The following is a 15,406-nucleotide window of genomic DNA, read 5'->3' on the forward strand; positions in this document are numbered from 1 at the left end:
AGGACAACAAACTCAACACAGAAAGTAGTTCCAAACAAATGAGTTTTTCAAGTCGGACGATTTAAAAGTGCATAGCTCCAGTGGCTTACGAATATCTGAAGGAAGAGCGTTCCAGACGGCCGCAGAAGCGCACCTGAAAGCGCACGATGTGTGCTGCGAGGATGACCGGAGTTCACGTGATGGTTTATGCTCCATGACGACATCAGCGAGGTATTGCGGTTTCGTTTGTGGCCAGCGCTTTGCATGCCATTAAATAAAGGCCGCTGAATTGAAGGCAGACGCTTTGCGTCAGCGGCGGCGGTTGCCGTTCCGTCTCTTCACCCTCCCAGTAATGCAACCGCGCTCCTCTCGATGGCAATGAATGAACGAACGACGTCTTCCTCCTTCAGGCATTCACCATCGACATCCTGCGACACAAGGACTCGCTGGAGACGCTGGAACAGACGATGGTGGAGGTGGGATCGTCGTGCAGCGAGGAAGAGAACAGTGCCCTGCAGGTAACGCCGCCAGCGCCGGGCCGCGACGGCACGTGGGCTGCGGACGTCACCATCATCGTCGTCATCGTCATCACCATCATCGCAATAACCGTCGTCAAACGTCGTCGTCATCACAATCACGAACGTTGTCGTAAAATGCGCCGTCGTCGCCATCGCTATCATCGTCAGCAGGAGCATTGCTGACGTCATCGGTGTTACCACCATTACCAAACATCGTCATCAATGAACGATCAATACCACCAGCGGTTTACTACCACCACCACCAAAATCATCATTAATTAACACCACTGTCATCATCCTCATGAATACTACCACTGGTTTAGCACCACCAAATATTATCATCATCAAACGCCGTCATCATCATTAGCTTCTTCAGCATCATTCATCATGACTGTCATTGCCACCGTAATCATCATTATTATACAACATTATCATCTAGAAAACACCACCACTATCATCATCATCATCACAACCCTCATCATGATCACACACCGACTATCACAATCATCATTATCATCACCACCACCAATATCATTATTCATCATCGTTATCATCAGCTTTAATCAATCCACCTCTTCCTTCCATCATTATTATCGTCGTCGTCATCATTATTATCACCAGCGCTGCGCTGGTCATTCTAAAAACGCGCACGAGGCATTGCGCTCACTCCGTGTCGGCGTGAAGAATGCGTGGGAGGTGTTTAATTCAACTTGCGCGAGAGCCGTCCCCTGGGGAATGCGCTCTGTATTCTCACGATTGTGTCAGGCGAAATCCCACCGCACAAAGTTAAAATAAACACAACACACGCGGAGAGAGACGAGCGAAAACACGGCCTGCCGCGGGACAACCCCCGTTGTGTCTGGAAACACAGGTTGGGTCTCTGTGTTATCTGCAGAAAGAGCACCGGCAAACAGCTCCTCGTAACTTAACGTTGCAAAGTTACGGACCCACGACTGTACCCGTCTTGCGTGTAACGGCAGCAATATGTTCAGGAGCTCGATGCCAATGTCGGGATCTGCTCCTCGCCACGACGAGACGGCTTCAGAAGAGAATTTGTGTCGTTTTTCTGCTCCTCCTCGTGCGTTGAAGGAGCGCACCACAATATTAATGTGTGGCTCTTAACAGGGCTTGGCCCTTTCAACCCATATTTAGCCCGCTGCTTGCATTCAAACGCGGCCTGTGCAGTAAAACCTCTTGAAGCCAGACTCGGATAGTGAGGACAAGGTTACCGATAGTGGAGCACGTGGTAGAATCACTCGGTTGTTGAACCGGTGAAATTCATTTTATTTCGACCATTTCCAAAATGGCCGCGACTAGTCAGAGTGCGTGGCAGACCGATGCAATCGGTAAACCGGTGCAATCGAATTTATATTTAAGGTCCAGAAGTTTGAGAGATTAAACAACAATATCACCTCGATCGTGGGACCATTTTTGCCAGTATCAAAGTATGAAAATAAGAATATGTTTTACCCTTTCTGGTGTAGGCCAATCAGTTTCAAAGACAGTGCATGTATTATCAGAGCATGTTCTTTTGCATGTTCACCACAAGTACGTGTCGTTAATGCAGACCTGATTCCTTGGCGTTTGAACATCTTAACACCTCACGTTTTGATTTACAGCTTTCGTGACTGCAGGGATTCATAGTCTTGGTTCTTTCGGTAAAGTCACGTAGAAGGGAAATAATAAAATAATAAAAATATTAAACAATAAAAATTCTCACGACGTTTCGACTGTTTTATTGCCAGAAAGGACAAAACCTCTTCTTATTTTTCATAATATCATCTCTCTCTCTATCTCTCTCTCTCGCACCTCCCCACCCTTCCCGCCGACACGCCCAGGCCAAGCTGGCGCTCCTGCGAGGCGAATTCGAGGCGACGAGCGGCGCCAACGCGGAGCGGCTGGAGCGCCTGGAGCGCGCCCACACGCTGGCGTCGCAGTTCTGGGAGACGCTGGAGGAGCTGGAGCCCTGGCTGGGCGAGACGCGAGCCGTCCTGGCCGCGCTGGGGCCGCCCGCTGTCGACCCGGACTCCCTGCGGCAGCAGCAAGACGAGCTGCGGGTACGGCCGGGCGCGTGCGGGACGCTCGCCGGTTTTCGTCATTCGCAGTTTGATTTCGAGGTCGGGCCGCGTAATGATTGGGCCAAATTTGCGTGCTGTTAAGAAGCCTCCCCCGCCTCCGACACAGCCAAGCAAAAAAAAAATGCTCACAAAGGTTACTCGCAGACCCAGGAGCGACGGTGGCCTGAGTCTATTGTCATGCCCCAAATATCATATACATCGTGGTGGCTAGGAGATGTTAACTCCCTCGCCTGGTATACAGGAGCTCGTGGGTTGGACCCCGACCCTGACGCCCGTTGGCTATGCCGACCAATATTATGCAGCAGCATTTGTTTGAGCAGGGAAATTCCTGAACGAGTTTTGACCTTCCGGGTGTAATCAGCAGGGTCAGGCTTTGTTAAACAAATACTGCGTGATTTATCGCATGTTATTGTCAAGATCACTCCATATAAACTGTTCAAAAACTGTTCAATGCCAAAAACAATCTACGTCGGGTTAATGAAAATTCGATGCTGCCTTCGTGTGGCCTATAGAGTTAATTCCTTGCGTTCAGAGGGACGGCTTTTGAACTTTGATGTCCGGGATGGATTTTCTGCGGCTCTGGGGCGCGTGTGGGGCAGATGTCGTCAAAGGGAGGAGGATGTTCGGGGGAAGGCGGCGTTTGTTTTATTGCTGCGCGGAGACGGAAAGGAGGCTGTTTCCTGCTCCCCCCTCATCAGCCCGACCGCCACCACCACCACCACCGCTCTCGTCGGACAATGGCTCTCGCCTGAGTGAGGAATGAGCGTTGAGATAACGTGGAGGGGGGGGGGTGAAGCAGTGACCCGAACCCCGCACAGCGCGCGGCTCACACCGCATTCCACCGTGAATAACTCGACGTCAGCGACACGGGGACCCGTGTCTGCTTCCGACAAAAAAAAACAACTTAGCTGCGGCTATCAACGGGCCAGCGGGGACGCGTTCACAGTCGCCCCAGCGGGAAGTGTTGTTGGCGGAACAGAATGGGCGACAAGGAGGGCGAAGGGTGTGGGGGGGGGTGAGCAACCGAACGCGTTCTCTTTTGAAACGCACTGAATCCGCGCTGTTGTATGTATGTACGTTGAACTTCTTTCGTGCTAAATCGGAGGCGCGGGGAAATCGAAGGCATTGCCGTCGGTTATCGTTGTTCTTGTTGCTCCGTTGTCCGAGAGCGTGGTTTGGACTCGGTACACGGCAACGAGCCCCGGACCGGATTCCGTGCTGGGTGAAATCCCCGGTCACAAAAGTGTAGAGATAATCCCCGAGGAGGCAGGGGAGGGGGTGGGGCGGGGGGGGGGAATTCGTGGGCCACAACAGATAAGTGGTACCACTGAAGATAGCAAAACTTCTTTGAGTGACACCTCCGTATTTACACAACTACTGAGAGTGAATTACTCGATGACCCCCCCTCGTTGTCAAATAGTCGTCACGTGATTCACCGTCATTGGCCACGTAAAGAAATGGGGCCTCGCAAAAGTCATGGCATCCCGAGTTGGTAACCGACAAGTGAAATATCTGGTGCGGGTGCGTGGACTGAAGATGGAAAACCAGGTGGGCAAATGCAGCGGTAAATGCTCAACGACTAAGATACTCGCTAAAGAAAAAGACCCTTAGCCTCACTGTATATAGCCCTGTTGGCGTTACAGATATACAGCATGTAAAAAAAAAATCTGGAATGTTAATCCCTTGCTATTTGAACGTCATTAGTGTTTCGCCCTTTAATTGGCTATTGCTCCATGTGGGTTTTTTTTCTGGTCAAATGGGCTTCACTCGCCTACTTAAATAGCCATCATTGTTGGTGAGCATTACGATGTCGACGACTTGCCCAGGAAGGCCTCACCGAGGCTCAAGGATGTTTCTTTAAGGAGGGCCCCTGTGTCTGCGGGATGTTTTGGGGCCAAATTCCATCATTAGCGCGCGTTTTGGAACACACAACATGCGCGGGATTTACACTCACAGCTCCGCACAGAGATTGGAATCAATTGCGGAGAGACCCAATCCAGTCAGTGGACCAAAATCTATCCTCGTGGACTGCACCTCCACTGCTGGACTGCCACCGTCTGGCTTTTTAATTTGGTGGTCTCCCATCCAAGCAGTAACAAAGTGTTTGACTCTCCTTCGCTTGGTTTAACACGTAGGTTTTCGCGGCAAATATTATTCATCACGGAGGTTTTTGGTATTCTTGGTTCTTTCGGTAAAGTTAGATCGCGTAAATATAAACCCGCCACCACCCGACACAGCCAATTAGTAAGGTTTGTAAATGTTCTGGGTTTACTCTCCATCACACCGGTGTTGTGCTAGTAACGAATTGGCACGCTTTGTTTACGCCACGAACCTTACTAATTGGCTGTATTGGGTGGTGGCGGGTTCAACGACACATTCTCCTCCGCTTCTCAGAGTTCACGAGGCATAATCTAGCTGTACGTGGCGCTTATAATTCTTATATAACTGGCATATCCGCACCTCCGATTTGCACGGTTGGCTACGTACGGTGCGGAAGAAGTTCAACATACACGCGGAAATACGTCCTTGCGAATTTTTAATTGTAGCACGGTAGGACCGTGAGGGATGGCGAGAGCATGGCGAGACTTTCATCCAGTAGTGGATAGACTCTGGCTGAGGATGATGCAGACGTTGACATTCTAAGCGGTATATTCGCACAGCACAATTTGCAGTTGTGCATTATTTTCGCACACACCCTGCTCTCTACCATTTCCTCCCCGCGTTCTTCCCATACCTGCCACGCAACAGATGTCAAAGTGGCCTCGATGGGCCCTCCACCCGGCACGAGCGAGGCTTGCGTGCCTATCCACCGACGTCGCGACATAAAACCCCGTTTACGTGAACACCAAAGCGGGGTTAAGCCGGCGGTCCATCCGCAAGCTTCCATGACCCTCCACTCCAAAGAAACATCCTTAAAATAAAGCGAGCCGTAAAAAAAAAAGAGAGCGAGAGAGAGAGAGAGAAGCCGTTGAAGTGTCGCGTAAACAGGGCATGAAAATGCCAAACGGATTGTGTGGGGTAATGAATGGGGGGGGAAGGGGTGTGGGGTGACGTTCTCGCTAAGCCGCCCGATCGCAATATATGGCCAAACGGCTTTTGTTGCCTGAAACCTGACAGATGGGCAAACGGCTCCGGAGGAGGTGAGAGGCGGCGCTCCGCTCGTGCCGTTAGCGAGCGGAGTCCGGGGGCCACCGCGTGCTCTTAACCGCCCCGGAGGTGGAGGGGTTTATGAAAGACGAAGCAAGCGATAGCAACATTACAGAGCCAAGGGGTTGAGACCAGAAGGGTTGGGGTGGAGAGTTGGGTGGGGGGGAGAGACGAGGCAGCGGCGAGGGTTGAATGGAAAGTATGTCCCCTGAGCTGCATGTGCGGCGCACACTGGAAATGTTAGGTCATGGCCGAGCAGCTTGTTGGCGGAGTGGAGTTTAGAGTTCCCCCAGCGTTCCCATCGCAGCCCCCCCCCATCGCGACTTGCCAGCTCGCCTTTGTGAACCCTTGACCCGTGATGCCATCAAGGACACAAGGGAAGTCCCCCACTCCCCCCTGCCCCAGATCGGAGGGAACTTGCCCCCAGTGATGCCCACTGCTAGGGCAGATGAGAGTTGGGCCCAGCTGGCGCCGCAGAGGCGAGATGTTAACTCCCTCGCCTGGTACGCAGGAGGTCGTCGGCTTCATCCCGACCCTTACGCCTGCTGTTGTATATTTGGAGTTTGCGTGTGTCTCTCTCTCTCTCCCCGTAGTCACGTAGATTTTTCTCCGGGTCCTCCGGTTTTCCCCTCCACATTTAAGAACCAGAATTTGGCTGCTATAAATGTCCACACGATGATAAGCCACTTTGTTTAGCTCTCATTTGTGGACAGGTCGCATCTTACAAAAAAGAGCTATAGAGCTCAGTGGGCCTTACCTGGGAAAATAAAAAAAAATTGTTTAGTTTCATAGTTTTGATAGCTGCTAATTCGTTTTTTTTTTTGCTTATTTTTTTGCCACAATCATGGTTGTTGAGCACAGGCCCAAAATGCCAATTGGCCGCTCTTGAAGTTTTGAATAGATAAGAGTTGATACGGTTCTTGAGTCGAGCAAGGTTTTAAGAACTTGGGCAAAGAGACGATGGTAGGGAATTCCGAAGGCTAAGCAGTGCGAGATAAGAAGCAGGAAGATAAGTATTTGGACCTGTAGTGTGGTAGGTAGTGTGTTGGTGGAAGACAGCATGGATGAGATGGAAAAGTCACTCTGGTCGACCGAATCCTCCACTTGAGTGGAGGAATCGACCTAGGAATATCACGGGAACAGGAGCCGTGGTGATAGAAGATCGATAAGAAGGCGACTTGGTGTGAGAGAGATCGAGTGAGAGAGAGAGAGCGAGAGAGGCAATAACCATCCACTCTCTCGAGCACTGCCTACTAGGGCTTGTGATAAGCGCTGAAGTGCACGTGCGTGTGTATGTGAAGTGTAGCGGTTAGCGCCCCGCGCTACGAACCCGTCGACCTGAGTTCGATTCCCGCATCACGGCTGACAATTATCTTAACTGGTCCTGAGCCTCCCCTAGGTCGACTCAGCCTCAAATTAGTACCTGGTGCAGCGTGTAAAAAGATCGCCACTGGGGAGACAAAGGTGGTCGGGCGTGGTGTTGCCGTGCCAGCCTTCGTAGGTGCTACTCGCTAACAGCACTTGCCCAAACAGTCCGTTAAGGCTACACGGGGGAATCTTTGTCTTTGTTTTTTTCCCTTGTCTTTCTTTACCTGTGAAGTTATCACAACATTCTCTGAACAAAATAATGTGAAATTTAAAAAAAATATCTAGGTGGCGGCGTGTTGAGCAGGAGAGCTCGCGGCTGCTCAGGCGACTGGATCCAAGGAATGCTGCGATGTGTTTACGGTTCACAGCTGCAACAACTGGCGTGGTTTTGTACGGAACAAAAAACACGCACCCAAAGTGGGGGATTTTTTAAAATAATCTCTCGCTTTTTTTTTTACACTAGAAAAGTTACCGCGCGACCGAACAAAAAATATATATCACCGCGCCCCAATGGTCAAAATTGATATATTTCTTCCCTTTGCTTTAGCAACGTTGAGTTGTTTATAATAAAAAAAACGTGCGACTTGTTAAATGAGGTCCACAATTGCTGATCGATGGGACTCTGCCGGAGCTCGCTCGTTGGCCAAACCACGCCGTTTCACGGCAGCGCGCGTGATGTACGCACGTATGTTGAACTTCTTTCGCGCCGTACATGGCCAACCGTGCGTACCGGAGCTGACATAAATACACGCAGCGCGAATTCCATTCCCGTTATTTTTTTTCGCGAATCGTCGTCCTTTTTTATTAACGTCGAGGCCGGAGTCAAAAGCGCCGGAAAATATATACGTATTCTTAGGTTTTTTCGGTAAAGTCACGTAGGTAAAACATTAAAATTAATAAAAGTAAAATAAAATAAAAATCACGACGTTTCGGAGGCAACACAAGCCTCCGTCTTCAGGTGGAACCGTCACAGCCACGACAGCTGTATCAAGCAAATGAGAGATTGCAGGAGCTACCACTCCGTTTATATAATGGTTAGAGAGGGGGGAAGGGCCAAGTACAGCACACTTTTTATTCATATGGTAAGGTGAGGCTTAAGAGGGTGAGCCTTTGTTATGGAGAGGTACGGTTTGTGTTCTGCCATTGCCTTCCGGCACCGACGAGCGTAGGCCTTAAATCACCACATCGTCAACCCCCTCGAGCCGCCCGACCAAACGAGATGGAAAAATGTGCAGAAAACAAAAGGCGGTTTCTTCTCATTCCGCTCGGCTGGGCGACGATGCATTCAAAGCACGCCACTGCACTGTAAAGCCCTGCCATTTTTTTTTACTTTCCATTAGCACGGTTGGCTACGTACGGTGCAAAAGAAGTTCAACATACATGGGTAGATATTGGGCTTCGTCAAATTGCAGCATGGAGAGTGAGCCATATTCATGAGCGTTCGTCCTCTGTGGCTACTTTTTTGGCACAGCTCTCGCTTCGGGTTACCGTTAAAACGTTGGGTTTTCCCCATCGCTAATTTTCTTGTACTGGCATGGCGGGACAAGCAGCCGATTTGCGGAACACCGAACAATGTTGGAAATTGATGGGTGGGTTATTAGGGCATTCGACGTAATTAGGCGTTTTTCGTGACATGGTGAATTGTCCGATCGCGATGCACGCGTGTGAATCTTGGACCGCCGGTTCATCTGGTTATGAACACGCTTACACGTCTACCGGATTGTAAGAGGCACCCCAAACTGTTGTGCTCTTAAGAAGAGCCTTTGTCTGAAACGTTTCCTATTATATATGCGTTTGTTTCTTAGAGTGTTATTGACGAATGTGCCCACTGTTTTGCGTGTGTGTGTGTAAGTAACAGAATCACAGAAATTGTAACATTTTATTTCTTTCAGCACCAAACTAAGTGTAGTGTGACGGCAGCTGTTGTCAATTCGGAATCCGTAACCAATGAGTGTGCAGGTTGCCCATGCTTCACACAGTAAATTCATCCCTGTCACGGATTACTCAATTGAGAATACAGACCAGGATTACTAGATGGGGGGTTGGGTGGATGGATGGGGGTTGGGTGCCGCGGCGGGTAACATCGTGATCGCCTCTGTAAATATTTGTGGTCGTCTGATAATGCCGGGAGTCTCAGTTGGAAGGAAGGATTCCGTGGGGGAAGGGATACCCCGAGGGATTCCCAGGAGGCCATCTGTGAGCCAGTAAATCAGAACACAATGGCGATGATAAAAAAACAAGTCACTGTGAGCTCAACTGATTTCATTATTTCGCACGATGGCAGCAGCGAAATGTTCAGGGGCTAAATGCCAAATGTCCGAGGTCCGCTCGCCGTGACGAGAGGGCTTCGGGAGACAGTCCGTGTCATTTTGCTGTTCCTTCACCGTTGACTGGGCACAAACTGCAGCGGCTTACGATTTGGTCCGTGGTTTGGGTTGCATGGACACAGTCGCACTGCCGTGGCTTGTGTCTTTAATTTTCCACGCCGCCACCGCACCTCCCGATGCTACGATGTGAGGATCTGTCTGACGTCTGCACACGAGCTCTCTCCGATGGGTTCCGAGTACGGTAATAATCGTAATGTAGGAAAAATACAAACGCGGTTGTGTCCTCTGCAAGAGAAGGCCTTTGTGCGCCTACGTTTAACAACATTATTTTTACAACTCTTTGTAAATCCATTGTTGGATAAAGACGAGATGTAAACAACATCGCCTGGTATACAGGAGGTCGTTGGTTCGATCCCGACCCTGACGCATGTATATTTGGAGCTTTCGTGTCTCTCTCCCCATGGTCTCGTGTGTTTTTCTCCGGGTCCTCCGGTTTTTCCCCAACACATTTAGAAGGAACGTGCATTTGGAGTATGTTGGCTGCTATAAATCTCCACGTGGCAAGCCACTTCGTTGAGCTATCATTTGTGATAGCCAGGTGGCTCAGTGGGCCTTACCTGGTTAAGTTAAAATAGTTAATAGGTTAGTTTAGTCATGTTAAACTGCTGTGCGGAACACAGATGGGGGATGAAACAAACGTGCCCATCGTTTCAACCGCCATGCCGTGCAGGTGGCGGGATTCGAACATTCAAACCGGAGACACTCAGAGAGACGCACGGTATGTGCACGGCCCTGCCCCATCATCGCAGTTCCCCTGCAGCTGCAAGATAGCAGCATCTGCTGGGCCTCTTGGTGGCCCAGAGCCCTCGATTGGGCCCCCCCCTGGGAGCCGCTGGGTTAATCCAGTGCAGCCTCAAGGGAGCCCAAGAAGACTAACAAAGGAAGGAATTTGTGGATTGTGGTAGCGTCTCATCCCCACCGTGATTCTGGTTGTCATTATGTTCCCGGTCAGTGCTGTCATTCTGAAAGACGTGAGCGTGCACGTGTGCGCATCTGCGTGTGTGCATGTGTGTGTGCTTACGTACGGGGTGCGGTGGCGTAGTGGTTAGCGGCACTGCGCTACATACCCGGCGACCCGAGTTCGATTCCAGCTCAGGGCCAACACCAATGACTATTATATGAACCGTTCCTGGGCCTCCCCTAGGTCAACTCAGCCTCAAATGAGTACCTGGTGCGGTGTATAAACATCACCACGAGGGAGACAAAGGCGGCCGGGCGTGGTGTTGGCCACCCACCCCCTCGTGTGCCGTGCCGGCCTTCATAGGCGCTCGCTAACAGCACTTGCCCCAACGGTCTGTCAAGGCTATACGGGGGATCTTTGTCTTTGCACATGCATGGATGTGCGTGTGTATGTTTTTGTAAATGCCAAAAACATACATCGCCCACCAATCTGCTGTCGTGTTCTCTTCACGCGTAACCTTATAAAGGTTAGCAGGTTGGCTAATGTAGAAATGCAGGATCGCTGCTAATTAAATTGAATATTTAAGTTGTGGTGTTCATTCCGCTTGCCTACGCGAGATGCTTATGTCGGCGACATAATCAGTGTCGGGGCTGATTAATGAGAGATTAATCGGCCGAGTTGCGTGGTGAAACGGGAGAGACCTGGCGACCCCTGTTTCATCCACGCTGATAGGACCTGCCCAATTGAAAAGCCGTCGTGACTGCAAACACATGTTACTCTTTGGTTCTTTCGGTAATGTCATGTAGGTATAAAATAAAATATATCACGACGTTTCGGGCGCAACACAAGCATCCGTCATCAGGTGGGAAAGCATGGTCTGCTGCTGATGCAGAAACGAACCTGGATCCTGTGTTTGTTTAAGATTTTGGCCCTATGGTGTAGTGTTTTGATGAGGGAATTCTTCTGGGCCGTGATGGTGGTGGGAGTCAGGCTTAAGATAGGCATCCGTGTGGGTGGCTTTCCTGTAGACCGTGTTTCAAATGTTTATTGGGTCTTTTATTTCTCGATTTTGTTCCACTTGAGTCGTTGTTGGCAGTTTCATTGTCAGCATTGTAATATGTCCCAAAGGAGGGCTTCGAGAGGTGTCGGCCTTGTTGTTGTCATCAGGGGGGCGCCGCCGTGGCGAGATGTTAACTACCTCGCCTGGTATGCAGGAGGTCGTGAGTTTGATCCCAACCTTGACGCCTGTATATTTGGAGTTTGCATGTTCTCCCTGTGTTCACGTGGATTTTTCTCCATATTTAGAATCACATGCGTTTAAAACATTTGGCTGCGATATATTTACACGTGATAAGCCGCTTCGTTGCGCTATCGTTTGTGGCCAGGTCGCTTCAGAAAAAAAAGATAAATAGCTCAGTGAGCCCTTACCAGGTAAAATAAAATAATTTAAATAGTTTTACCACCATCATCAAAATTATATCATCCATCTCGTTCCGTTCCTTGTACCGAGGCCCACGCCAACCCACGCCACGCCGCTGACGGCAGACCTCTTGTCTTTGTGTGGACGCGTGCCCCACTCCCTCGCACACCCGCACCGCACGCCCCGCGCGCACGCACGCAGCACCTGCGCGAGACAATCGCGGAGCACAAGCCCCACGTGGAGCGACTGCGCAAGACCGGGCCCCGGCTGGCGGAGCTGAGCGCCGGCGAGGGCGGCGCGGTGCGGGACAAGCAGGCGTCGTGCGAGCAGCTCTACGCCGCCATCCGCGACGACGTGCTCCAGCGGGCGCGAGCCCTCGACGAGGCCGTCGAGCTCTCCTCGCAGGTGGGATGGGTGGGGGATGGGGTGGGATGAGGAGGAAGGAGGGGAGGGAGGGAAGGATGGGAGGGATGAGGGGGAGGGAGAGGAGGGAGGGAGGGAGGGATGGAAGGGAGGGATGAGAGGGAGAGATGGGAATGATGGAGGGATGGGTGGGGGATGGGGTGGGATGAGGAGGAAGGAGGGGAGGAAGGGAAGGATGGGAGGGATGGGATGAGGGGGAGGGAGTGGAGGGAGGGAGGGATGAGAGGGAGAGATGGGAATGATGGAGGGATGGGTGGGGGATGGGGTGGGATGAGGAGGAAGGAGGGGAGGGAGGGAAGGATGGGAGGGATGGGATGAGGGGGAGGGAGAGGAGGGAGGAAGGGAGGGAGGATGGAAAGGAGGGAGGAATGGACGGATGGGAGGGAAGAAGGGATGAAAGGGAGAGATGGGAATGATGGAGGGATGGGTGGGATGCGTCCCCCTTTGTTCCCCTGCCCTCTCGTTCCTGCACACGTGCGGTGTTTGACAACATTTTATCTGCTGCTCCTGGAACTCAATCCCCCAGTCATCCGTGCTGTCAACTCCCTGCCCCTGTTCAAGTCCAGGCTCGAGACATTCCTATTTTTTTCAGACTGCGACTGACCGGCCCTTGCGCGCTCTCTACAAAACAAATAAATAACTCAGTTTGCATCATTTCCCCAGGATGCCCATGTGCCATTGTTCTGTACAGTGTCTTCAAATGCGGTTGAATTTGGATTGCTGACTATACGAATTGTCGTCATCGGCATTAATTATGTCCTGCCGGCTGAACGTGTGGCGAGTATGGCAGCAGAGGACCCAACACGCCTTAACTTCACTCATCCTCCCACCTCCGCTGTCAGCCTCTCTTCTCAAGAGCCGAGTGGTGAAGTGACGGGGGGGGGTCCTGCTTTCAATTTCACCCTGGCTCACTCCCAATCTGCCGTCGTCCAAACACCGTCATGAGATTCAAAACTAAAGCAAACAAACGCGTGCTTAAATTATATTTACATTTCACAGCTCACGGCTGAGCTTGCCAGGTGAGATGCCGAACTGGATAACGTTGGTTCTGTTGAGTCATTGGGACTATTTGCAGTGTTTCTCGTTTTTTTTTTATAAATGTCAGTGTTTGAAATCCGAGGGCATGTGTGTTCGTTGAACTTCTTTCGCACCGTACGGGGGAAGTTCAACAAACTTAACGCAAAAATCAGTTCTCAACAAATTAGTTTTCAATCTAGATGATTTAAAAGTGCATAGCTCCAGTGGCTTCGTAATATCGCAAGGAAGAGCGTTCCAGAAGCACATCGAAAGCGCGCAATGCGGTGACCGTCTTTGTTCGATGGTTACCGCTGAGGACCTCGGTTCGAATCCAGGTTTCAGCTATCCGTGATGAAGCTGGGGTGTCAGGTTTCATGAGTCACTAATAACTGCTAAAAAAAAAAAGGGTCTTTAAAAAAATTAAGCTATACACTTGCATTTGTCTAAATTCCAGCTGTACAATTATTTCAACATCTTTTCGACTGTCATGCGACGAGCGCCGATCTCACCGCAGAGCGCGCGTGGAAAAGTGCGCCCTCTGTTGGTGTACGCGACACGGCACCCTCTCGAAGGATTCTGTGAAAGCGCGGCCGTCAGGTGACGCCGGGTGCTTTGCCTCGCTTCCTCCGCGCAGTTCCACGAGAAGATCGAGCCGATGCTGGAGGCGCTCGAGCGGATCTCGGAGCGGCTGCGCTCGCCGCCGCCCGTGCCCGCCGAGACGGAGAAGCTGCGCGACCACCTGTCGGACAACCGCGCCGTCGCCACCGAGCTCGACAAGCTGGAGCCGTCGTTCAAGGCGCTGCGGGCGCGCGGCGAGGAGCTCATCGCCCGCTCGCTCGCCCTCGACGCGCCGGCGCCGGACGGCGGGCGGCAGAGGACGGCGTCGGTGTCGTCCGAGGAGGGGTTCGCCGCGAGAGGTGGGAGGGTTTGGTGGCGATGGAGGGATGTGGGTCTCGTATTTCAGAATCAGAAACGGTTTTAATCGCCATGAAAGTTTACACATACACGGAATTTACTATGGCCGGAAGGTGCATACATTCAACATTGAGCAATCTTGAAAACTCGAATAGGTGATATACAGTCTAACTATACTAACGTTGCAAAGTATAACTAATACTAACGGGCTAAAGTATTTAAAATTATGAATAAGTAGACCGTATAAAATGTGAACTGTAAAATGTGAATTAGCCATAATATACAATCTTAGAATACAAAAATACAAATAAGATAACACGTTGTAAGTATGACTAGGTGCAATTACGTAGATAAAATGTTATAGTAAGTGTAAAAGTCATTTAAGTGTAAAAGTCATTTTAAGCCCTTGGCCTTGTTGAAGAGGCCAACAGTGGATGGGAAGAAACTGTTTTTATGACGTGAGGTTTTGGTCCTGATGGACCGCAGCCTTCTGTCCTGGTCTTCATCGTTGCGCTGAGCAGAATCAGAATGTGTACTTAGACTGGACGAATCCGATGAGCTCTCAAGCTCTTCTTCAACGATGTCCCGTAGATGCGGTGGGGATAAGGTCTCGTGTTTGTCTTGGTCTTCGTCATCGCGATGATCAGAATGGGAATCTTGATTTAGTCTGGAGGAATCCGATGAGCCATGAAGCTCTCTTTCCAGTCTGGGCGAGGACAGAAAGTTACACCACAGATGTCCGGTAGGGGCAGTGGGGGGATGTGGGATGCGGGTCATTTGTCTTGGTCTTCATCATTGCGATGATCAGAACCATCACCATCTATTACATTATCATATGGCACCGTATGGATTATAAGGGATTGTAATACAGTTGCCTTAAATACATTGGACTTGTTTCTCGCACGGCGCTGCTCAGGCAAAGCATTCCCCAGCCACGGGCAACAATAACATTAATAATAAAACAGAAAAAACAACTTTTTATGAGTCAACCTTCTAAACATAGGCGATGAGAAATACGTCACCGAGGTTCAGGGGTGGTGACTCGGTGGTGTCAGCTGTCAGACACATAAACTGAGGCTGCATTTACCGCGGTCGGCGCGTCCCAGGATAGGCGCGAGGGTCTCGCACCACCGTGGGCGGATTTGAGGCTGCGTTGCGATTCCATTTAAACTGCAGAAGGGGTGCGGGGGGGGGGGTATTTGGACGCAGAAGTGCGACCAGCTCTCCGCGTTTCTCGCGAGAGAAGTTATATT

General features: G+C 50.8%; 1 protein-coding gene across 1 annotated transcript in view; it reads left to right on the forward strand.

Moving 5' to 3' along the window:
• Positions 1 to 15,406, forward strand: part of LOC144724331 (microtubule-actin cross-linking factor 1-like) — a 229,210-nt gene that overhangs the window by 173,662 nt on the left and 40,142 nt on the right. Inside the window, exons 67-70 of the mRNA XM_078603370.1 lie at positions 390 to 497; positions 2,336 to 2,554; positions 12,000 to 12,203; positions 13,873 to 14,155. Coding sequence (XP_078459496.1) covers positions 390 to 497; positions 2,336 to 2,554; positions 12,000 to 12,203; positions 13,873 to 14,155 — 814 coding nt within the window. The remainder of the gene's footprint in view (positions 1 to 389; positions 498 to 2,335; positions 2,555 to 11,999; positions 12,204 to 13,872; positions 14,156 to 15,406) is intronic.

The sequence above is a fragment of the Lampetra planeri genome, chromosome 2, assembly GCF_965212315.1.
Source record: "Lampetra planeri chromosome 2, kcLamPlan1.2.h2, whole genome shotgun sequence".
NCBI lineage: Eukaryota > Metazoa > Chordata > Hyperoartia > Petromyzontiformes > Petromyzontidae > Lampetra > Lampetra planeri.